Source organism: Thamnophis elegans, chromosome 2, assembly GCF_009769535.1.
Source record: "Thamnophis elegans isolate rThaEle1 chromosome 2, rThaEle1.pri, whole genome shotgun sequence".
Classification (NCBI taxonomy): domain Eukaryota; kingdom Metazoa; phylum Chordata; class Lepidosauria; order Squamata; family Colubridae; genus Thamnophis; species Thamnophis elegans.
The window spans coordinates 67,250,132-67,274,453 of NC_045542.1; the positions used below are offsets into that span (position 1 = coordinate 67,250,132).

Here is a 24,322-nt window from a genome sequence, read left to right on the forward strand (position 1 = left end):
CAAGATGGCGGCATCATAGCAGAACCGGTTCGGGGGCGTGGCAGGCCTGGGTCGCTGCCAGTTCCAGCGATCCAGGCCACCAACCCACTACCAGTTCAGCCAAACCGGTAGGAACCCACCTCTGCTTAGACTTATATGCCACTTCACAGTCCTCTCTACTGCCCCCAACAATCTGGGTCCTCATTTTACCGACCTTGGAAGGATGGAAGGCTGAGTCAATCTTGAGCCTGGTGAGATTTGAACTACCAAATTGCAGGCAGCCAGCAGTCAGCAGAAGTAACCTGCAGTACTGCACTGTAACCACCGTGCCACCGATATAAGAAGTTAGCCTTTGGAATGTCAGCACTACTAGAGGAATAATATGACAAAGAACATATTACAGCCTTTATTTGTAATGAAAAGATTCTACAGACATATTCTCCCCCCCGCACTCCCGCATCACTGCATGCCAGGTTTCCAATAGAAAAATAAAGAGGCAGAGACCTGCCTACATGAACAAATCGCTTTACAAAATGTATAATTTACAGCAGTAAACCTATATTTACTAAAAAAAAAATAAAAACAAAGTTTGAAGAACAGATTTTAAAAGGAAACAGCTTCTTACAACTTCCAGGATGGAAGGGTGACCCATAATTAGACAAGGAATACTAACAGAATAAAACAAGAGTATTTTTTTGTTTAAAAAAAAGCACCAGACTCTAAATATTGCTGTGAAAACAATATAGTTATAGGAATTCACTCAAATGGTTCATGGGCAGGACTGCAAGCTTTCCCTTTTCTTTAATTTTGTACTTAGGTAGTATTTATAGAGGTTCAACTTGTGTTTTTTCTGCACTAATCCCTTCTTGGAAGGTAACCATTAAGCAAAGCTATGTCTGATGAGCTTTAGGTGCTGCCGCAATGGAAGGGGAAGCAGTTACTAGTTGTCATAGGACTCAAGCCTTAATCAAAAGTCCACATTCAGAGCTATCACCTCACCCTTGTACATTCACTTCTCAAGATGGGCTTGTATTCTCATTGTAGCAAAAGAGAGCCAATCTACCAGAAAATTAAAATATCCTCCCTGCAGCATGAAATAAGCTTTTAACATGGCACACTTAAAAGGCTATAGAAATGCCACGCGTCGTGTAAAATGCAACAGGAGTGGTGACCAAGTAGTAGTGAAGAGCACTTCTCTAGGGGACTTGTTTTACAACAGCTCCCAGCAGTGTGTAGTGAAAGAACAGCCAGGTAAATTTAGGTTTGCTGGGGAAAAGCCAATCTTTGGCTGCCCCATGCCACATTCATCTGGTTTTAGAGGCAAAAACTCAGTGAAGGAGGACTTTTGAGCAGCAGGAAATTACTTTCAGCAATACGGACGGAGGCTGGAATTCCCAGACAAACACCACTGCACAGAGTAAGAGCTCAAACTGAACCCTCCCTTTTGGCTAAACTCAAAGCACACATGCACTAAACAGTTTTTCCAGATCACAATCCGTAAGACGACTCCTCTGTATCAAAGCAACAAGGGCTGAGTTCGGTTCAGGTGACCCCGACGAGTATTGGTGGCCAATCTTTGCTGGGCCAAGAAGGACTGGACTGTTGGAGGATTGGACGATCGCTTTTCTGTAGCTCGTTGGTGCAGTGTTAGGCCCTGTAACAGGGGAAAAGAATTGACTTGAACTGTCAGGCAGCTGGATAACAATTGTCTAATATCCCTTTGAATTGAAGAAAATGTTAATTACATTAAATAGCCCAGGTATTTAATAATATTCAGTGCTGCTGAAAGCTAGACCTGAATCAGCATATAACTATGTCTAAGCCCCTTACACTGCAGAAAGGCTGATTAAATGTTAGGTGTTCTCATGGCATCTATGTTAAATAGCAATAGTGATAATACTTAGATTTAAATACCACTTCACAGTGCTTTGCAGTCCTCTCTAAGCAGTTTACAGAGTCAGCAGATCGCCCCCCCCCCCCCAACAATCTGGGTCCTCATTTTACACCAAGAAAAACAAACTTATTTTCACATAAACTCAAACCCCCAAGATGGACTATCATAGAAGTTCCCTGTGATTTTAAGATTTGTCTCTCAGAATTACCTGTTGCTTGCAACTAAACAGTCATTTTTGCTCCCTTTCTCCCCCCCCCCTCGCCCTGCTACAAATATACCATAGAATTTGCATTATTAGAAATGTCAAGAGGTTAGGAGAACTCTTGATCTTACTAAATGTATCGTTCTCTTTCAAGTAAATAATGTCCTGTATGCCTCCCCTCACCCCCAAGCGTCAAAAGGATCTCTTCTTTTACATTTTTCATCAAGAGCAAACTCTGGATTGGCCAGAAAATCACTAAAAATTCTGGGATAGTAAACTGGGTATCAATGAAAACATGAGCTTCCATCTATAGTTAGGATAAACTGCTTCTATACAGTGACTGTTTTGTGTCTGTTGCTGCTAGTAGATACCATTCAGGCTCTTGCTGTTTCTCAAACCCAGGTCAAACTCACCATATTATACCAGGCAGTGATGATGAGTTTTTCTTCTTGCTCCTGCTGAGATTTTGTCTTCTCAAAATCAGACTAATCGAATGAGAGAAAGAGAATAGAATACAATCCCTTCCATACCAAAGAATGTCAGGGCAGCTGGGAACATATATAGATAAGCTTAAAAAAAAATCCTTCAAATGTTATGAAACACTTTCCCAAACCGTGCGCCCTAAACGGATGGAAACTCTTTTAACTCTCTGGTACAACCAAGTGAGACTCACAGGATGAAGGGCACCGACATACCTCTCTTCCTTCAGCAACTGCAGAGGGATTCAATTCCATTAGATCTTCAATTTTAAGAAGGCTCCCTTCAAAGCAGGGTTTTCAAGCTTATTCTTTAATCAGTTAAAAAAACAATGCCCCAAATCCCTGATCAAAAGGAAAATGACAGAAAATTGACTGCATCCAAATGACTTTCTTTTTGCCCTTAGTCTCTCATGGAACCCTCAATTTTTTGCAGAAGCTTAGGGTTCCAAAGGAAGATAGTTTGAAAAATCCTGCTTTAAAACACCCCTTTGGCCCTTCAGTTTCAGTCGTTACTTTCTCTCACAATATTCTACCAAGCCCAATTCAGGAAGGGAGGAAAAACGATCCCTCGATGCCACAAAAATGCTGAAGATGATTGGGAAAGACTATACCAAGGCAACAGAAGGATGCCTATAATACAAAGTGGGCCTCTGAAAAGAGCAGGTTAGGGAGGAGGGGTGGGAAAGCCCATGAGAAACAGAGAAAAAACAAAAGAACCACCAAAGCAGACTGAGAAGGGATTATATGCTCCACATGCGCTGCTGATCACCAGTGTGTGTGGTGTGTGTGTGTGTGTGTGTGTGTGTGTGTGTGTGTGTGTGTGTGTTGGTGGGAGGGGGAGGAGGCAGTCCCAACATTTGTGATTGGAGATTGCCTCAAGGAATGTGGGCTGTTCAGGATGTTTTCCAAAAATCCCATTGATCAAAAACTCTGATCAACCTAAATTTATTCCTGAGCACAATTAAATTTGAGAAAGCGAATAGCCACAGTAAAAAAAACTAAACCAAATCCTGGTTTACCAACAGAATGTTAGCAGAGTTTTCGTCAGATCCTTGCCTGCATTTTAAAAAGTCTTCATCAGAACGGCTTGATCATTCCAGACAGTGCTATTTGGCATGGTCCAACTAGTTTCTAAAGAGGTCCTTACTATTTAGCCATATATACTACTCTGTTGCTACATAAAAGTATAACTGTCGCTGGCATTTTAACACCACCGTAAACAATGGATGAGATGGAAAGTGCATTTCTTCAGTTTTACTGCAGATTCCTAGTCTGCCAATTAAAAAAGAAGTTTGCCAGAAAAAGCAGTTTCATGAACTGCAAAGAAGACAGAGACTCAGGTCACACAGATTTGAAAGAATTAACAGCCTGGTAAGGAAACTGCAATAGACCTTTGCTAGTTTCATTAGTCACATCAGGCTCACTGCTTCAGGGAAGTTAAGAGGGCACAAAGAAATCACTGTGTGCTATACACATGCCCAGAGGGAGTCAAATGGGAGGGACAAAACAACTTCATGTATGGAAAGCTCAAGTATTATACTGCACGGCTACAAGGTGTATGGGTAATTATTACTGCAATTATTGTCCTTAATCAGGGCTGGCAACCTAAGGCCAGAAGACACAAGCCCTCAAGTCCTTCCTTTGTGATATTTGTGGCAACCATTTACCACACTTCCAGAAAACTAGTTCTATAGCTGGCTTCCAATTTGAAGAAAAATCAGTAAAAAGTAGTGTGAACTACTTCATACCACTGAACTACATATCAGTAAGTATGGTGTAGCTTGAAAAAATTAAAGACTCCTCCCTAACTTTCTCTCAAATTTAGGAAACAATCCCAGTAGTCCTGGTCCCTTTGATGTTATATCATCCATCACACCACCCATCCAAAAATATTTAAATAGGGCCCCAGCCAAGGAAAAGTTGCTTACCCTGTCCTTAACAAAGGAAGAGGGCCTCACCTCTAGGTGGCTTATTTTCTTATCTTTTTCTTGCAGCTGGTTCTTCAAAGCCTGAATCTCCAAAGGAACTACGTGAGGCTGTTGCTTGGGGTCTAGCTTCTTGATGACCTGTGGAAGAAGTGAAGCCTCTGCCATCAGAACTAAGCCTCTGAGAACATGGACTACTAGAAGCTAGAAAAACTCAGAAACAATATTCTTGATTTGAATCACCCTCATTACCAAACAGCACATTCACAAAGTTATTGGCTTGGTTCACATATGTGCTAAATCATGATTAGTAGGGTTTTTTTGTTTTTGTTTTACTTAGAATCCTGTTATATACTACTTGCCCAAGCTTTTTTCTACCTCATGGACGTGCAAGATCAGAGCAATAGCAATAGCAATAGCAGTTAGACTTATATACCGCTTCATAGGGCTTTCAGCCCTCTCTAAGCGGTTTACAGAGTCAACATATTGCCCCCAACAACAATCCGGGTCCTCATTTTACCCACCTCGGAAGGATGGAAGGCTGAGTCAACCCTGAGCCGGTGAGATTTGAACAGCCGAACTGCAGAACTGCAGAACTGCAGTCAGCTGAAGTAGCCTGCAGTGCTGCATTTAATCACTGCGCCACCTCGGCTCAGCCTGAAAATAGAGCACCTACTGCATTTTCTTACTTTTTCCTTCCTATCCCTAGCAATCATATAATTCTCCCTAACTCTTTAATGAGTACAAGACAAATGGAGAAATCTCATTTCCCCCTCAGAAAAATGCACACAGGTAGAAGAGATAAAAACTCTCAAGCGTCTTCAAAAAACCCTCTACAGAGTAAATGGTGTGTTACTGCTCTTAGGATATTGGGGATACCACACTAAGACAATGACAGAAGAAACAGGAGATAAACAAACCAAGAATTAGACAATTCATAACTACTTTGTTTAACTAAAAGACAGCCTCTTATGACTTCAACAAATCTTAACTGAAATACGTATATCTTGCTTTAAAAACAGAGATGAAGCCAGCAAGTCCACGAGATTTAATAAACACAGTGTTTAGTGTGTTTGTATGTAGCAGTGCAAGTTCAAAGACCTTGCTTACTGTGCAGGCTTTATCCATGTAGCGTTTATACCGCTCCTCCATAGCTCTCATATCTTCATCTTTTTTCTTCAATGTCTGCTGAAGTTCATCAATTTTCCTGGCAGCTGTTGGAAAACGAGAGACACGATTATCTACAATTTCCAGTTTGGAAATTTGAGGTGAGGTAGGGAAGAAAGAAATTTTGTTCCAAATCTCAGGCTCTTCATAATCCCTGAGACCTCAGAGCCTCAGTTGAGAATTTCATCCTTGTTACAGAGTACCTCTTTCTCATTCCACAGACAAGAAAGGTTAAGCTAATCTTTTCTGTCTTTAAAACAATAGGACCAACTTTCAATCACTTACTGCTGCTGTCTACTTTGGGTTCCAGCTCATCAAGGCATTCCTTCTTCTTCTGAAGCTCTGCATGAGCCTCATGCAATTTCTCTCTGGTTAGAAGATGAAACAAATGGAAGTTTGTTACACAACAGGTTTTGAGAATAACAGCCAGTCAAAGACTCTGGTTTAGAAATGTACTACAACCAATCTGACTCAAACAGTCTTGCTTGAGGCTTTAACAGGCTGACAAATACAATCCTTCTATATACTACAGCAAGTCTCTTAAGCTTTATATAGAATTCTTTTCCAACCACACCTTAAAACACTGAATAGAATCACTTACAGGTGCTCTTCCAGTTTCTTCTTCAATAGGGAAGACTAAAGAGAAAAAAAAGAAATGAGTGCTCAGATTTGTGTTCATGCTGAGAAAGCCAATTTGCCATTTTCCCCGTTGCCTATCAGAAGGAGTAGTGCTATGCTCAGTATATATAGCATCAGATGTTAAATTCTATATACTGTACTTCCATAGCGTTCAGCACTTAAAAGTCCTGGAAACCTGATGAATATATATTCACTGACTTTGAAAGTTTTACTTTGACTCGGATGTTGATGAGACTAGGTGTAAGTAGAGATTTGTGATCCAAACTAGAAAAGATAGGATGGAATGCTCCTGAATTCAATTATGTTACTGAAGACACAGCTGAGGAGTTCCATTCAGTTCCATAGATACTAGATCCCCTAAGGAGCAGTATAAAAGCCAACAGGCAGAATTTGTAATGTAATTGAGCAAATATGGTCTGTCTATTGTTCAACACAGAATCCTGTATGTATCTGAAACAGTTACTGACTGGGTAAGGGAAGTTGCTACTCCTCAGAGATATTTTTTGTGTGTGTGTGTGTGTGTGTGTGTGTGTGTTTTAATATATTGTTATTTTTTACATTATCCGGCTGTAAACTGGAATAACTAATTTATATTTATTGATCAGCACTTTTAGAATTTGTCTTTCTTTTGGAAGCCCAAGGTAGCCCTTATTGGAGCCTCCTTTCATCTCCATAATGCCATGATTGTGTAGTAAAACTAGGCTGAGTTCAAAGGAGCAAACAAGCCAAATATCTTTCTAATCCCATTCCAAACATTAAGCCATTAATAACTCTAAGCAGACTGTGTAAGTGCTTGGTATGGAACTCCAAATAACTACCACTTGTTGAGGCACAAAAAACAAAAAAACAAAACCCCTCTGGTAGAAGAAAAACAACAGTGCATTTTAGGAACGAAGCACAGATTATGGGAGCAAATACGGAATATGCAAGTACTTACAATGGCCTAAGCAGGAGAGCCAGCAAGTCAGAGGGAAGAAAGAGAGGGCTATTAGTAAAGTGGTTTGGGTATGTGGGGACCCAGGCGAAAAACAGAGACTGCCTAAGGAATCATGCTGGATTTCAAGACAAGACATGGGAATAGGACATTAAGGATATCAACACAATATCCAGGCAAGTATCATTCTAGCTAAATAGCACTCTTTGTCCAACATGGCCACTTCAAACTATAGTTTAAATAACTTCAAAATTTTATAAGTCAGCCTTGTATATGTCACTTATCGTGGCAGTATGTAATTAGGAGGAAAAAAAACACTATGCCATCCATTAAAAAAAACACACATGGAAAACACCCACAATTTTAAGATTTAGATTTCCATTTGTTCTGAAGCAACTGGCAGAGATAAACGGGAAATATACAATTGCCCCAAACTTATATTCAAAATTCAACCCAGAATTAGATGGTGGATTATGGGTCACATTTTTTTAAGCTCCACACAGCTGGTAGGTGGATGATGCCAATCCCATTACTGCTATTTTTGTAAGGAATTCAGCACTAAAGCAAGGAGTGGGGTATCAGCTTCTATGAAACTTTTCTTGAACAGCCTTCTGCCAGGCCCACTTAGCATGTTCTAAGCCCATTTTCAGAGAAACTCACATCTTCTGCTTTGCTTCCTTGCTCTTGGAGGGTACGCTGGAGCTCGTCCACTTGAGCCTTAAGCTCAGAGATCTGTTGTTGGCTCAGCCTAGACAGAGAAATCAAGATATCAAGATATCGGAAAGCCCAGTAATGTAAAAGCAGATTGTTCAAAACTATCTATTTTACATTTTAAGTTTTTGGTTCTGTGCTCACTTTCCCAGAAAAAAAGCCTTCTTGCATACACCAGGCCTTATTTCTAACCATGATTGCATTCCCAAAGGCAAGGTAACTTTTATCAAATTCAGATGAAATCTTAAGCCATGGTTCATTTAATCATACCATATTGAATAAATCGCTTTGTACAATATAGTAGGCTCAAACCAAACAAATCATGGGAAGATGATTGAACCCCAAATGATCCGATAATTAATTAAAATGTTAAACTTGAAAAAGAACTCCATCCAATTCCCAATCCTAAAAATGGCAGTTTTGTGCAACCAGAAGATTGTCTGAGCCACTTTTATCCAGGAAGAATTTACTATCATATAATAGTGGATCATTCAAACTTTCATGATCCCTGGCTGTTTCTGAAACTAAGACCTTATCAAGTCTTCTCCCAGCTGCAGAAATCTACCAAAGCAGCCCTGTGCAACTCTGGACTATAGTTTCTCTGCAGTCTAGTCTGTAATCATAAACATTCATATTCTTAAATTACAAAAACACTGCTCCATTGCTTAGGAGAAATCTTTTGAAATCATGAATTATAAGGCCTTATAATTCTCTGTAATTCCTGGCTGCATATTCTTTTTGAGTTTGTGGAATATGGATGGGAGTGGGGTGAATGAAAGAAACAAGGCTGTTTTTCTTTTCTGACTCCAATGCAAACAGATAAAATCGCCATTGCTATTTAAAAATGTAAGTAGTATAAGGTAATTCACTAACATTATCTTCATACTGCATCAGGAACAGGATGCTTGAGCTCAAGACCACCCAACCCTTATTTAAATATAAAAGCTGAAATGTTGCTCTACAAGGTTCAACTAATAGGCCAACATCAATGAGCTTCAAAACACTAACCAGGACAAAGTAACATCAAACACTATGTTAAAACTGCCAATTTGAGAAGCTTAACATACCCAATGGAACCCCCCTATATCAGGGCTGTCAAACTCGTGGCCGGTGGGCCGGATGCATCACATGCTGGCCATACCCATGCCCGGTTTAGCGGAGGGGGGAAATCACAATACGTCATATGACACCGCACCCCTGCCCTACATGGCATGATGACTTCTCTTCCAATAATAAAATATGAAAATTTATTCAATCTCTGTCTAGGATTAAATAAGAAAAATTAGATTTCCTTGCAGGAAATGAGAAACTTTCCAGCTCTCCTGCATACCTTTGCTGTGCCTCTAACTGGTTTTTACTGCGGTTTGATTCTTCCAGGAGTCCTTGCAATTCAGCCTGTTCCTGTCGGTATGATACCTCCTGAGCACATAACATCTTATTCTCGTGCTGTAGCCGTACGATGGTCTCCCTGGGGACAAAAAAACCCAATTTCAGGATTACTGAAGAAGGAAGACCAGATTTATCTGGAATTCTGGCCTATGAGGGGAAAATTGTTTCAGTATAATCCTTGTTCAACCCTCGTATTCCAGATTATTGCTTTCAAGGATTCACCTGCTTTCAATTCCTCATGACCTGATGACAGCAGAAAATGAAATAGATTACTGTACTGCTTCTAAAATGCATTTAAGTGCATGAGGAATTAGCAAAAATTCACACTGTGACAGATGGACATGAATGACAACCAAGGAATGAATGACGTCCTTGGGGTCAACAGGTACCATAGTCTTCACTTTGTGACTGTCTTGTTTAGGGGTCTTTTACAGCCATGGTGAGAAAGTAATTTTACAACCAATACTTGCATTTACAACCTGCCAGGTCTGTAAAGTAAAAGAAACCATAATAGGAATTTCACTTAGTGACTACTTCACTTAACAACAAAGTTGCTGGTTTCAATTGTGGTTGTTAGACAAAGACTACCTACTAGGTTGGTAAGCAAGCTAGAGAGCATCTGCTCCTCATTCACTGCACCAGGAAGAATAAATTCAATTCATCTGGCATACATCCCATTGTAAATCTTCCAGCACCGGTAATATACCTCTGGCTGATGGAAAAAGCCATTTATAATGAATTAATAATGTTAAACCTCTAATCCTCACTAGGATCTGGAGGCGTTTCCCCTTATTTCAAAGAAAAGCTCCCCAATTTGATAAAGTTTATTTTATCCTTATTAATAACTATTATTAAAACCATCACCATCAAAAGATACCAGGATGGACTAAATAATCATTCTGTCTCTCTTTCACACACACACAAACACATTTTACATAATCAAAAAACAGTATTTACTTTAATTCTGCTGGCATGATTTCAGCTGCTAAATTATCCATTGGAGAAGAAATGTCTTCCAATATAGCATCTGCAATAAGGAAGGGAACAAACATTAGTTTTTTTTTTTTTTTTTTTAAAAAGGAGTATTGGGGAGGGGGATTGTCAATTACCAGGTAAAAAATCAACCATATACACTTGACCAACATACACTACATCTATATAGGTGCAATTACATGGCACAGCAATGCCAAGACTGCTCTAATGTAGGAGATAATATTTCTCAGAATGGGCAAGGAGGAGGAAATACAAGTTGGGAAAAGGTTTACTTAAGTTTAGATAACTAAATTGGTCATCCAATGCAACATGCAAACAACTAAATTGCCACATTTGCATGTTAGCAAAATTTGGTTAGCTAGCTTGTTTTTGGTGTTTAGTGAATTCAGCCTTTTGTTTGGTTGTTTTATAGCGATAGCACTTAGACTTATATACCGCTTCACAGTGCTTTACAGCCCTCTCTAAGTGGTTTACAGAGTCAGCATATTGTCCCCAACAATCTGGCTCCTCATTTTACCGACCTTGGAAGGATGAAAGGCTGAGTCAACCTTGAGCTTGGTGAGATTCGAAGTGCTAAATTGCAGGCAGCCAGCAGTCAGCAGAAGTAGCCTGCAGTACTGCATTCTAACAACTACACCACCACGGCTCTTAATTGATGCTACAATATTGTATATATCCAGAAAAAAATGGCTTAATTCAGTAACCAGATCGAGCATACGTGGTCATACTTCCCTAAATGCCCCTAAATATTAATGTCATGAGATGGGGAAATCTCATTCTCAAGACACCTCCTAGCGTAAATATCACTGCAGATACAATAGGATGATTTTTTTGAATACTTGAGTGACGTAGTAAATAGATTACACTTCACTAAATTTACTGACTGAACCATTACCAGTTGAATCATACATGCTAAACCAACTCCCAACTCACCTGCTTGGTTTAGGAATTTCTGCTGCACCTGAGCACATCGCAGTTCCTCATTAGCCTCCCGAAGGGCCTCCCGCTCTTCGATCAGTCTCTGTGGAAATACTCTTAACATCACACTTCCCTCAAAACTACTTAAAATATCAGCCCATTAAGTAGAAGCAACAGAACCAGCCTGCCGAGGCACCTCTTCCCTCTGGACTTCTCTATCCCTGCCACCCTGCCAAGGGGAGGAATACCCAGCCTGAATACCAATTCTGCATTACCTCCTTTTCTTTTACCAGCGCCTCAAACTTCTCCTTCAGATTTTTATATTCAAATTGCCACTTCTCTGCCTTCAAGGATTCCTCTCCATGTTTACTGTGGAGCTCTTGCACCTGAATAGGAGAAGAAGGGAGATCTGCTTGGCGTCTCTTCTGCTTCGCCCTCTTTCTTTTCTGTTTTTTGCGGAGATCAGCCCGTTCTTCCCAATCGTGAGTATGTCTGCGTTAAATGCTTTCATATGCCAAAAATTGTAGTGGTCATAAAGCTGCAATTGTGACAACTGTTCTGTCCTCAAAGCAGTAGCAAATATACAGTTATTTACAGATACAGTAATTGGTTTAGTTCTAGTCAAATGACTTCTCTGTAAACACACACACACACACACACCATTTTCGCTTCTCAACAACCCTGCCATAGCAGCTTGCTGGCCTTACCAATGCAAGGCTTCCAGCTGATCAAACAGGACCATCTTCCACCATACCTGTCTTTTATGGGCTTCTAGTTGGGCACGCACAGCATTGGCCCGCCGCAGCTCTTCCTCCAGTTCACAGGTGCGCTGCATATAAACTGTGTTTCGTTCTTCTAGCAGGCGGACCTGCCGACGCAGGTCCCCCAAGTCTTCCAGTTTCTTTTTGTAAGAATCTACCATGGCCTCCAGCCGTCCCACCCTGTCTGACGAATGGCTGTAGCAAAAAAAAAAAAAAAAAAAAAAAAGGCAGTGTAACACTTTTCACATATTTTAGTACCAAATCAGTTTCAGTTCTCATCTAACTGCCTGCTTTTTATCCCGAAAAGTAACTCTTGGCTATTGGAAGCATCAGTGTAAAGCAATGATATTGCTGCACAAGGTTAGTATGTACTGCAGACTGAAACAGTAACAATAGGAAACAATGGTCTCATTCATATTATTCCTAATGTTTTTCTGTTTTGGCTCCCAATTTGGCTTGAATCCTGAAAGGGCACCCAACCAATGCATTATAGGACATAGGAATCAAAATCTGAACGGATCAAAAGTTAGCATTTAACAAAAATGTACTTTATGTACAATCTCCGAAAAACCAATATCTCATGCTGTATTTTAAGAATTAACGGAAAACCCAAAAATGTCTACACAAGGTCATCTAAAAACCTAGCTTAAAAAATGAACTTGGCTTCTAGAATTTGGAACACAAGATTTGCAACAGGTATTTTATGACATACGGTACTTTGTGCCAAGTTAAAATTCAAACATGGGAGAAGAGAGCCTAGAAAAATATACAGCCACAATAAATGCTGACAGAAATACCTTAACACGTCAGCCCAACCTGGATTCTATAGAAGAAGCTTATTCCATATTCCCATATGCAATTCCTTAAAATTCAAGTTGCACCTAATCCAAACTGCTACCGTCTATTCCAGAGCTTCGAGTGCCATTGTCAGTTTGTGGACACATATAGGTCACAAAGCATCTGGATTTTTGTTTGCAATATATTTCTTACACAATTCCAAAACCCCTTTTAAATTAACAAACTGTTTTTATTCTCCAAAATCAGAAAATCCAAGAAATATGTAGACCCCAATAAGTACGTGCAGGTTTAACCTACAACCTACCCCAGAGCATGGCTTGTTTCCCAGACCGCAAATACATCTACAGAAATTACATTTTGCTGTCTTATAGCCAAGGTATCAAAAGACTCACCGAAGTACATCCATTTCATCTTTGAGGGATTGTGCTTCCTCTGCCAGGCTAGTCAGCTCCTCGTTACGGTGTTGCAGCTCCTGCACCTCCTTCTCCAGATCTTCGCAGCGAACTCGAAAATCATCTCTACCATTTTCCAACCTGGCCCAAAGACACCTAGTTAAACAAACCTAGTTTCCTGGGCCCTAGTAGTTTAGCAGAGAGTACCAACTCCCCTTCCCATCCCTCCCCACAAGTACCTGCCCTACCGGAAGTTCTCCTCTTGCAGCTGTTCTATCTGTGACTGAAGTAAAAGCAACTTTTTGCCAGTGAGTCCAGCAGCATCTGACTCCAGAGAGCACTTTTGCTCCCGAAGGGTCTTGTTCTCCAGCGCCAGTAAGTTTTTTTCCTCCATTAAAATGGAGATCTAAAGACAGGGAAGAGAGCAAATGTCAACCAACTTGGATCCACGAGGCCTCAAAGGTCTAATACTGTGGCCATCGAAGTTTACAGCTAAACTCCAAAGGGATTTAAAACCCTCAAAGTCTGAGCGGTTTAAGCTCTTCCTATAAGGGCACTAGTAAACAAAGAGGCAGGCAGGGTTTGCTATTACCTCTCTGCCCAGGCTCAAAAATGGAAAAGCCAAACTTCTCCTTAGTCACACCCATACATGAAGCTATAGATAGTTACTTGCTTCTGCATTCTTGGATTGTGTGCACTGGGAAAGTCCACAGCTGATAATAAAACAGGATCAAAAGACAACTGTGCTATGCACAAGATCTCCTACCCCAAAAAGAACACAATTCCTCTTGCACTACCTTCTGGGCAGACTTCCATTATTCACGCTAGAAGTTCTAGATTGTAAGCAATATAGTACAAGGCAAGCAAGAAGGGGCGTTTTCTCCTTCAGAAAATCTAATGAAATCTTATGAAAGGTTGTATTTCCTTTGTTTAAACAAAAGCCGTAGGAAACTAGTCATTTACCTGTGACAACAATCTTTGGCTTTTACAAAGATTAAATACTACCGACTGAAGAGGCTGCAATTGTTACTTTCCCTCAACTGAAGTATGTCAAGAATCTTTAGAGGCAAGTTTGAAACTTAAAGAAATAATTGTGTGGTCAAAACTAAATTGTTATGAGGTCACAAACATCTACTCTGCCACACACAGACCCCCGATTCTGTATGCCTCCCAAGCCAATCCCAAGCAGCTGTTAACTAGTCAGCATTGTACATGCTCATGCAAGGAGGTTAGGCAGGCCCGCCAGGCATGGGGCTTTGCTGTTCAATTATCATAAGCAAGAGCTTGGGGAAAGGGAGGGCACTTACCTTCTGGAAAGGGACTGCATCCCCAGGGGCACTTTAGCACCTTGGAGGAGTAAAGTGGGAGGGGGTTTAAGGGAGAGAGATCAACCTATCCTTTTTCAGATCCCTCACCACCCATTACTATGCTCCATGACTGCATAATCCAAATATCTTCTCAATTACAGCAAGTGTTACAGTGTAGTTCTATAGAAGATGAATTTATTTCTGCTATTGGAGGAGTGCAAAAGGTACAGGCTGTGGTCACAGACTGTGCTGGGCCAAAACGTAGTTTGTTTTTATAAACCCAGTCATTCTGGATTGTATAGCAATAGCAGACATATATACTGCCCCATAGTGCTTTGCAACACTCTCTGGGTGATTTACAGAGTCATCATAATGCCCTCAACAAGAAAGTTCCTAATTTTACCAACCTTGGAAGGCTGAGTCAACCTTGAGCCGATCAGGATTTGGGCTGTGTTCTAACCACTGCACTACCACGGCTCTTACCATGGTCTATGGACTGGCATTTTGAATGAAACGGATCACATCGGCTTGTTAAACAAACTATGGTTTAATGTGATGTATGAATTCAGTTACATAGTAACAAACCTGGGTTACAGGTCACCTGACAAAAGTTACCAGACTCAGGGTAGCCTCAAAGCTTCCATGCTGGATTTGCTCTCTATATGAAGAGTGGAGAAAGAGAACAGCTGAACACTGAGAGGGAAGGGTAGGAGGAGGGATACACCACCACACTGCAGCCACACCCAGTTGGTTCCATGCAGCTTAGCAAGCCACACGATTAACAAAACATTTGCACCTCACCCCCCACAAGATGTAGGATCATAGCTGGGGATTGGGGTGGGGAGAGGCATTTTACTTTCTCCAAGGCAGAACCAATCACTCAAGTCCCCAGAGCAGGGGTGGTGGTGCCAAAACTCATGTTTAGGGATATATTAATCAAAACTTTTCCAAGCCATCAGTAAATCATTCCCACAATGCACCAAGTATGAACAAGGTCTGCTAAATAAGCATACCCTGCAAGCCCTCGAGATTTTCTGTCAGACTGAGTACTACTCAATTTACAAAAGATCAATGGCACCTCACTGTAAGCACCTGATGCACATTTTGGAATTATATCTGGAAAGCAAAAGTAGAAATGTAAGTTTTATCTAATAACATCCCTGGCCTCCAAAAGGAACCCACCTGATGCTCCAAGTCATGATAATGTTGGCGCATGTCATCTGTCTCCTCTAGGTCATCACTGAGGAAGTAATACTTTCGGGACTGCAAATCAAGGTAGAGGAATGAATCAGGAGGGAAGAACTGCATGATCATAAACACACTCAAGTAACTCAGTCCAATGCATGTGTTGCATCTTCTAGCTCATTACGGAGAAAAAGGCAGAGCTCTCCGTTCCCAAGTAAGTGATATGCATTAGTTTGCCCAGTTATATAATTCATTGGGATACCTGACTGTCGAAGTTCCCGTATGTCTCTGAACTTAATGTGTCCGATGAATCTTTGGTCAATAGCTACAAGAGAAAAGAGCATCACTGTAGAATCTACTTACGCATATATACACATTATTTTTAAACAGACATAAATTAAAGTTAAGAAATTTTGTAAGGTTATTCTGGAGAAGACCAAAACTATTCTGACATCTGGGCACTATTCATTTTAATTAAAACTATAGTGAAATCACTGGTTGGGAAGTCGCGTGATAGTGGTTTGGCAATAAAGGGGAGTCAAAAGAAGGCTTCCAGTTCCAGACTGAATTATTTTCATGCCAGATGGCAGTCCAAAACCATATTTACCTCCTGAATAGCTGTCATAACGACATGCTGGACGGATTCTTCCAAGGTCATGATTTGCTGGATGTAATCTACAAATAGATTAAGTTAGGGGGTCAACATAAGATCTAATTTGTTAGTTCCTTCCTTTACTCAACTCTCCAGACCATCCTTTTATTTGAATCATGATGCTATGACAGTTGAACAGCATTACATTAGAGAACACGGCAAGACAGGGTAGGGGGTAGGGCAGAATATCAGAAATTAGCCAAAAGAGTTTGCCTCAATTTGAAGCAGAAGACCTCCCTATGGAATCAGAGGGGGAAGAAAGGGAAAAAGAAAACTAAAAGAAGAAGAGAGGAGAGGGATCAGCAGATTCTCTAACTTCTAAACTTAGTGCTAATGAAATTCCAAGCAACTTAAGAATTTACTGTAAATAGGAAAGCAACACCACATTTTGGACAGCTGCTTGCTAGCCTCTCCATACCAGCATTTTAAGTACTCACTGCTAAGATGTTCTCCTAGCATAAATGTCTATGCAGCCTTATTATCCCCTCCCTTGTACTATCAAATTGCACTCACATACCTTGCTTCTTCTCACAGCTGATGGCACAGCCTAGTACCAACTGTAGCAATTTCCCAAGCTCGGCCGGATCAGACAGCTCTCCAACCAAGGCTACATCAGGCAACAGCTGCTCTGGGACTTGGTGACCCAGCACCTTAGGGATATGTAGACAGAAGTAAAAATACCTCCTAGCCACCCATGGGCATTCTAGCATTACTGCTATCACTATCTATTTAACTTGGTTTACCTGCTAGAAGCACAATTATTGTCAAACAGAACTGAAGGTAGGGCAATGTATGCAGAAGTTGGAAAATTACATTTTAAGAACATTGATTTTTTTTAAAAGCCACTTGCCCAATAAGTATTGCAAGCAATGACATCTCATATGTGATCTATCCCCCAATCCCTCCCACTTTCATTCCTGTATAAACCCTCTACGTCAGGGGGTCACATGATGTATCGTGACTTTTCCCCCCTTTGCTAAACCAGGGGTGGGTATGGCCACTGTGTGATGCGTTTGGCCCGTGGGGCAAGAGTTTGACACCCCTGCTCTACATCAAATGATCCTAGATCATGCTAAAGAAGGATTTGAACCCAGGTCTCACTACCTTAAGCCCATCCCGAGTCCAACAGAGTAGGAAATTGGAAGCAAACAAAACAAACCTGTACATCCATAGAAAATGAAAGATCATATTCAACATATCTGAAGTAATGCTAAATAACAAAATCTATGGATACAAAACCGGGCAGACTGAAGTTACAAACCGGTACTTTTTAACATTGCCTTTAATGTGACTGAAAGAGATAACCTGAGAGTCCTCATTTGAAAGCATAGGCTTGCTCATTTAATGTCTCAGCAATATTAACAATTACATTGTCACTCTACCAGCAAACTCAGCCTACAGGATATACTCACATCTTGGGAGTACTCAACCACACTTTGCAGGACCTTCTTCAGGTTGCTCACCTGGGGAAAAATGGGCAAAGATGACAATATATGTGTAGATTTGCTTGAGTATTCCTGTTTTCATCTTCAAGAAGCCATAAAATTAGAACCCATTATTCCTAGTAATGAGATGTGCAATCATGCTACTTTTACAAGCTTCAATGCTACCTTGATAGGAAGAAGAGTTGTGATGATTTAGTGGGAAAGAGAGCATGATACAAGCCAGGTCAATTGCCATTGCTTGCTGAAGATGGCTCACCGCTAAATGCCACCTTCATTTTCAATCCAAACAGCTGACTTTGTTTGGAGACCAAGGTTTGGCTGTCCATTTCATGTACTCCTTAAAAAGCACCTAGGAACTTTGTGAAGCTAAAGTGATAAATCAAGGCAATCAAGCTGACATTTTTTGCTAACATCTCAATCATTATTGGCACAAATAAGGGAGCAGTCTTATTTGTTATTCAGTAGATGCAGGCTCTCCTAAAAGATTATAAACACAGATTTCTTCTTGTTAGATTCAAAGTGCATGTCTTGAGCTGGCAGTACTGAGAGTATAGAAAAGTAAATGACAGTATCCAATATATACTGCAACCTAGCAACCTGAACTCCACTTTTAGGATAATCAGACTCAAGAATCCTATGCATTTTAGAGCAGGCTCCTCTTTAGTATCTGAAATGCTTTATGAAGCTGATATATAACTGGTTTAGAACACTGAAACCTCCCAATTTGTAGCTGCTGGCTGTTGAATTTTCTTCTGAAGTTCTCATTTCTGCTTCTGAGTTCGAGGTTTCCAACTGATACTCAAACACACAGTTAATCACTGTTCCTTTCTTCTAAATGCAGACTGTCTTAAAAAGGAAGGTGGATGATGATTTTTCTACAGTACCCTTCCACTCTTCCGGTCCCAATGTATTTCTTCCTTGTCTCCACTTTCTATAAGGCTGAAACTGTATTGCATAATCATACTATCAACTCATTTCTGGAAACCTCATTGCCATGTAATGATCTTCAAATAAATCTTTTCTTCTCTACTTCCCCCCATCCCATTTCTCTCTGAGCATTTAAGGACACTGGACTTCATGAATTTAACAATCCAAATTATATGCACTTAGCTCTCTGTATTTGGTTTAACAATGCTGACTTGAAACTTGCTTTACCAGAAAAAAGCATACCACAGCAAAATAAATCCAGGGTTGAGTAATGGATAATTTCCTTGTTATATATTTATGCTTAAATTTATGTTAAACCTCTTTATTAGTCATGTTCAAGAACTGCAGAATGTACCGAATACTGATAAAGAGTTAGAAATAATACAAACACCGAATATCTGGGTAAGAATATCTGAGACAAGAATGCTTTTGGGACATCAATTTACTGAATAACAATATATACCTTCAGTCTCCAATTGTCACCAGTGTCATCCTTAATCCGTAGGAGCCATGTTTCATTGAACCAAGATGGATCTCTGGGAAAGAAAAATGCAAAGTTTTTGTGTTTATATGGGATAGGAAGTAAACTCTTTACAGCAGTTCACAAGTATTCAGTGACCCAGAAGCAATAGAAAATCCAGATGACAGGTTTTATAGTAGTTACTTAGACGTATGCTCTGCCTGCCTTTCACCCAAAAAACAGAACATTCCCCTCATTATCCCATCATGACAAAGAAGATCATTACCATGGGAATGTTTGTTTCCAAAGCTGTTGGCTTTATATCTGATTGGATCTAACCTAGCAGTAAACTGTCCAGCTATACACTGTGCAAAAGGAAATATGTATTAAGAGTGTTTAATTTTTGGGAAGACAGTCTCAAGTATCTTAGCTGACTCCTTTATCTCAATAGGAAAAATGGGTTGGAACAGAAGCTGCCTTATTATGACTTCTTTTCTCATGTACAAATAATAATGGGTTATGTCTCGCTGGGAAAAACCTCAGACAACAAATATTGAATTTGATATATAGCAACCAGATTATAAATCATAATTCATTACCGTATTTGTATCTGATAATCATACCAATATATCAAAGAACTATGACACTCTTATGTTATAATAAAGGCAAATTGTGGTTCTCAAAGGGAGGTTTCAGATAATGAACACCTTTGACACTCTAATACAATAGTCAAGAGGCTTTTTTTACTATCAATTCTAAGATAGGTGAATCATTTATCACACCTTCATTAGCTCAATACCTAGGTCATACTGTCTCTTTTTAATCACAATTATCTTTTACTTAACCAGAGAGTTGTTTCTTAAATCATCAAAGTTTAACAAATAAGATTTGACTATGAACAGTTTGACGTGCTGTACATTTAGTAACAAATCTATTATTGTTTACACATTCTCTTAATCTGGTTTATCTACTTCTAGCTATATGTACAAAGGGTTCCCCGCCCACTGCAATGAGTTAATAATATCAAGGTTTAAAGTGATTTATCTTTATTAAGAAAGTTATACCTTACTGGCCATGCTCAGTTTATCTTTTTATTTCATTTTGATTTATCTTTTATCATATTTTATTTCTATGTTATATACACTATGCACTTTAGTGTATAGTCATGTTGGCCACATGATCATAGCAGTGTTTTTGGACAATGCTGGCTCCCTTGATTAAGAAATGGAGATGAGCACCGCCCCCTAGAGTTGGACATGATTGGTCAGGGAAACCTTTACCTACTGATGTTTCTTAAGGCTAGTCAATAGTCAAAATAAAGTAATTTGGTATTGGCATTCAGAGCTCTTATTGAGTGCTTTCAGGTTGGCAGTTTGCAAGACATAGGAACAGAGAATAGAGATTGAGGGGCTAGTTGAGGATTGTCTATTAGACTTCCCCAACATTGGTTTTGTGAGAATCGCTTTAAGACACTTCCCTCTTCCACTAGGTTCTTCATGAAACTCACATCTTGTGTAGCACCTGGGCAATTGTTACCCCACTGGTCAAATCTTCCATCTTGATACATGGTGATGGAACATGGAAAGTTTGCATCTGGAAAAAATAAAATCACTTGTTAAGTACAGACAAAAGACAATTTCCTTTAGTTAGAAAAGGGATAATCTATTCTAAAACAGAAACCATTCCCTTGGACTATACATCATCATTAAGTGACCCAACATGATTCTATTAGATATGGTGACTGTAGAAAATGTTTTATCATTTTCTTATAATTTCCATTTTATAAGGAGATACAAAGTGTGACAGGAATTCTCAGCCTAGGACTGCTGATGAGAATTATGAGAACTGATGTCCATAAAGCAAAAATATTCTTGTTGGATAAAACTGTTACGGAGAAATAGATGTACTTATGACCAATGAGCTGCTTAAGACCAATATAAAATATTTACATTTTCTCAAATCCCTTTACAGATCTTAAAATCTATGCCTATAGATCTGTTGTGGCCCAGCAGGAGCCATTGGAGCTGCCACCAGACTCCAACAGCGAGGGGCCCTATGAGTCGGCTCTGGAGGATGTGGAGGACCCTGGACAGGGTTCTGACTCCGAACAGGGCGCAGAGAGGCTGGTTGGCCACCAGGAGGCACCTGAGCCTTGGACCAGTGGGGAGGAGACAAGGAAGAGTGAGCCGGACACCAGCAGTGAGTTGTTCCTGGATGCATGGAACCGAAGAGCTACTAGGCATCAGGAACAGTTGCACAGTTACAGGAGGTAATTGCACTCAGCTGGTGGTCATTAGGCTCCTCTCCAGATTATAAAAAGACTGCTTGTGCACACGCCCCTCTTGCAGAAGTCAACGCAGGAATGAATGTCGGAAACATTACTGTGAGCTTGGCAGGCTGGATTGCTACCAAGCCTTATCTGTGCTGGATTGCTGCCCAAGCTTGTCTGTGCCGGTTTGCTGCCAAGGACCTGTCTGTTAATTAAATGCCGTAACTTATCTTTGGCTCGGAGTGTGTTGGTGTGGGATGAGGGGGGTCAGAACATAAGATCAATGGGCAGCAAGGCAACAGCATATACAATGAGGAAAATGCTAGTATTCCTACATCCCAGAATGCCATTTTTATATATCCCCACTTTCTAAATATTTTATCTTATTTAGACTGTTTCTTACACATTTTGCTTTCAGGGTTCCTTCCTACTTTTAAAAATTATGGATGACTCCAAGACTGCTTTGCTCCAACACTGCTTTGCGTTTAAAACATTTTATTAGATTATAGAATAAAATACAAAAATACAAAAGCAAATAGGACACATGGGGAGGGGAAGGGGGAAAGAAAAGTGAGGAGGCGAAGGAGAGAAAAAAAGTGTTGACTTCCGACTCCCTCTGTTGCAGTAGAATAAGGCATTAACAACAAACCTCAACTTTTCCCTTTTCCCTAATATTATAAACTAGCCATTTCTAGTCTCATTCTTTTCCACCTCAAGCACAAAGTCCAGAAGTGGTCTCCATGTAGCAACAAAAGTACTTACTGTATATACTCGAGTATAAGCCTAGTTTTTCAGCCCACTTTTTGGGCTGAAAAAAGCCGCCTCGGCTTATACTCGAGTCAGTGAAAAATTTGCCCGAAATGGAGGAGAAAAAGGGGCGGGGCCATGCCGCTGGGTGACACTCGTGAATGGCCCAGTGCCCCTGTGAGTTTCCCCTCCCTCTGTGTCAGTTTGCCGCGCAGCACGCACCACACCATCCCCCCTCCTCACGTTCTAATGTAATGCAGGGCTGTCTTACGATTCCCCTTCCTCCCCCTCCTGCCGCTCTGCAACGATGTCCCACCTCCTCCTTGTTATGGCAAGCAGCCACATAGCGATGTCCCACCTCCTCTGGTACAGTGATCCAATGATAGGAATCACTGTGCCGTGTGTCATAGGAGGCGGGACATCGCTCCCGCGGCTGCACGGGACATCATCATCACAGCGGGACATCAGCATCATGAGGTGAGTGAAGTATTTCATTGAATACACCGCTAGTTTACTGTTTTTCTTTGAAATAAATATTCAAAAACATTATTGGTATCTATTTTTATTTTTGAAATTTACCGGTAGCTGCTGCATTTCCCACCCTAGGCTTATACTCGAGTCAATAACTTTTCCAGTTTTTTGTGGTAAAATTAGGTGCCTCGGCTTATATTCGGGTCGGCCTATACTCGAGTATATACGGTATATTCTTTTCTTTGATTAAAACAGTCAATTTAGCCATCTCTGCACACTATATTAAAAATTAAATTGATGAGACATGCATGGAATTATAAGGTGTAATGTCTCAACAAAAGTATATTTCATAGAAATCCTCCCCCCCCCCAATGTTTTCCTACAAATCAGGATGGATTTGATTTAAATCAAGTTGATTTAAATCATAATTTTTAAAGAGCAATTGTCATTTCTGCTCCGCAGCAGCACCTCCTCTAACCCGCTGTTGTCTCACCAACAGTCCCAATATTGCAGAATATATAGCCTCATGCTACATAACTAAGCTCCATTTCATGCACAATAAACTAAATTATTAATGTATCTTAAATAGAAAACTATTTTTAGATAAAAATTTTACTCCAAAAGCATTTTATAAAACTAAATTTGATGAAAATAAAAAAAAATCCAATTTAAATAAAAAAACCATTTAAAATTTAAAAATCTTATTTTTTTTAAATCGTCGATTTTTTTTATCTTCCCTGCCACAAATCCAGAGTTCTGATTTTTTCCCCCCAGTTCTACTGAGTGTAGATCCATTGCTTGCCATAGAACAGTGGTAGTCAACCTGGTCCCTACCGCCCACTAGTGGGCGTTCCAGCTTTCATGGTTGGCAGTAGGGGTTTGCTGTAACTGCTTTATAAATTTTATAAAGTTACTTTCCTACTTTATAAATCACCATTACTGTGGAACCGGTGGGCGATTAGAAAATTTTACTACTAACAGAGATACAAAACTGGGCGGTAGGTATAAAAAGGTTGACTACCCCTGCCATAGAAACTGACAAGTCGTTTGTCACCAAGCATGTCATCATGGGCTGAAAAAGCATGACTGGCTCAAGGCACCCAGGCAGTTGTCATACCTAAGGAAGGACCAGAATTCACAATCTCCTGGATTCTAGGCTGGTGCCTTAACCACTAGACCAAATGGCATTCTCTAATGCCCTGTAGGTTTTACAGCCTTTGACATCAGACTGCATGAGATCTCCTTAAGTTTAGGAATAGGATAACTAAATTTGTTAGCTGAAACTAGTGGTTTACTATGTATTGAGAGCTCCCAATCAATCTTGCTAATAATGTAATAGGATAGAGACAGCTGTTTTTTCTTTCATTAATAATATGGCAATCACTTCCAGCCTTTTCATATAAAAGATGGCTGGTTCTTGATGTAAACACTATGTTGGTGACCATTCCAGTCTGAATGTGGCAGAAGCATTAGTCATTTTGCAACTAATTACTATCTGGGTTTCATATAAAAATATTATTTCTTATAAGTGGGAAGCTTCCAACAGCTTTGGATCTGCCAGATTTGTATAGAAGATGAACTCTGTGCCTTTAATACATTTGCAAAAAAAGATGTTTGGCAAATGCAGCCTCTTGTTTCTCATTGTTGCAGTGGGAGAAAAAGCTGCCCTTCCTTATAA

At 40.2% G+C, this 24,322-nt stretch overlaps 1 protein-coding gene across 4 annotated transcripts in view; it reads right to left on the reverse strand.

Annotated features, from left to right (window-relative positions):
• Positions 1-362: 362 nt before the first annotated feature.
• Positions 363-24,322, reverse strand: part of HOOK2 (hook microtubule tethering protein 2) — a 29,205-nt gene continuing 5,245 nt past the window's right edge. The window contains exons 2-22 of one of the 4 annotated variants that reach the window (XM_032210057.1): positions 20,665-20,750; positions 19,161-19,233; positions 17,738-17,788; positions 16,843-16,975; positions 16,281-16,348; positions 15,936-15,998; positions 15,671-15,751; positions 13,430-13,587; positions 13,182-13,322; positions 11,985-12,186; positions 11,506-11,616; positions 11,246-11,333; positions 10,277-10,346; positions 9,261-9,398; positions 7,880-7,967; positions 6,248-6,282; positions 5,932-6,014; positions 5,581-5,693; positions 4,483-4,620; positions 2,489-2,560; positions 363-1,633 (exon numbers count right to left, since the gene is read on the reverse strand). In XM_032210057.1, the coding sequence (XP_032065948.1) occupies positions 1,496-1,633; positions 2,489-2,560; positions 4,483-4,620; positions 5,581-5,693; positions 5,932-6,014; positions 6,248-6,282; positions 7,880-7,967; positions 9,261-9,398; positions 10,277-10,346; positions 11,246-11,333; positions 11,506-11,616; positions 11,985-12,186; positions 13,182-13,322; positions 13,430-13,587; positions 15,671-15,751; positions 15,936-15,998; positions 16,281-16,348; positions 16,843-16,975; positions 17,738-17,788; positions 19,161-19,233; positions 20,665-20,750 (2,130 nt within the window). In that variant the 3' untranslated portion in view covers positions 363-1,495. The remainder of the gene's footprint in view (positions 1,634-2,488; positions 2,561-4,482; positions 4,621-5,580; positions 5,694-5,931; positions 6,015-6,247; positions 6,283-7,879; positions 7,968-9,260; positions 9,399-10,276; positions 10,347-11,245; positions 11,334-11,505; positions 11,617-11,984; positions 12,187-13,181; positions 13,323-13,429; positions 13,588-15,670; positions 15,752-15,935; positions 15,999-16,280; positions 16,349-16,842; positions 16,976-17,737; positions 17,789-19,160; positions 19,234-20,664; positions 20,751-24,322) is intronic. The other 3 variants (XM_032210059.1, XM_032210060.1, XM_032210061.1) reach the window with 3 other exon arrangements.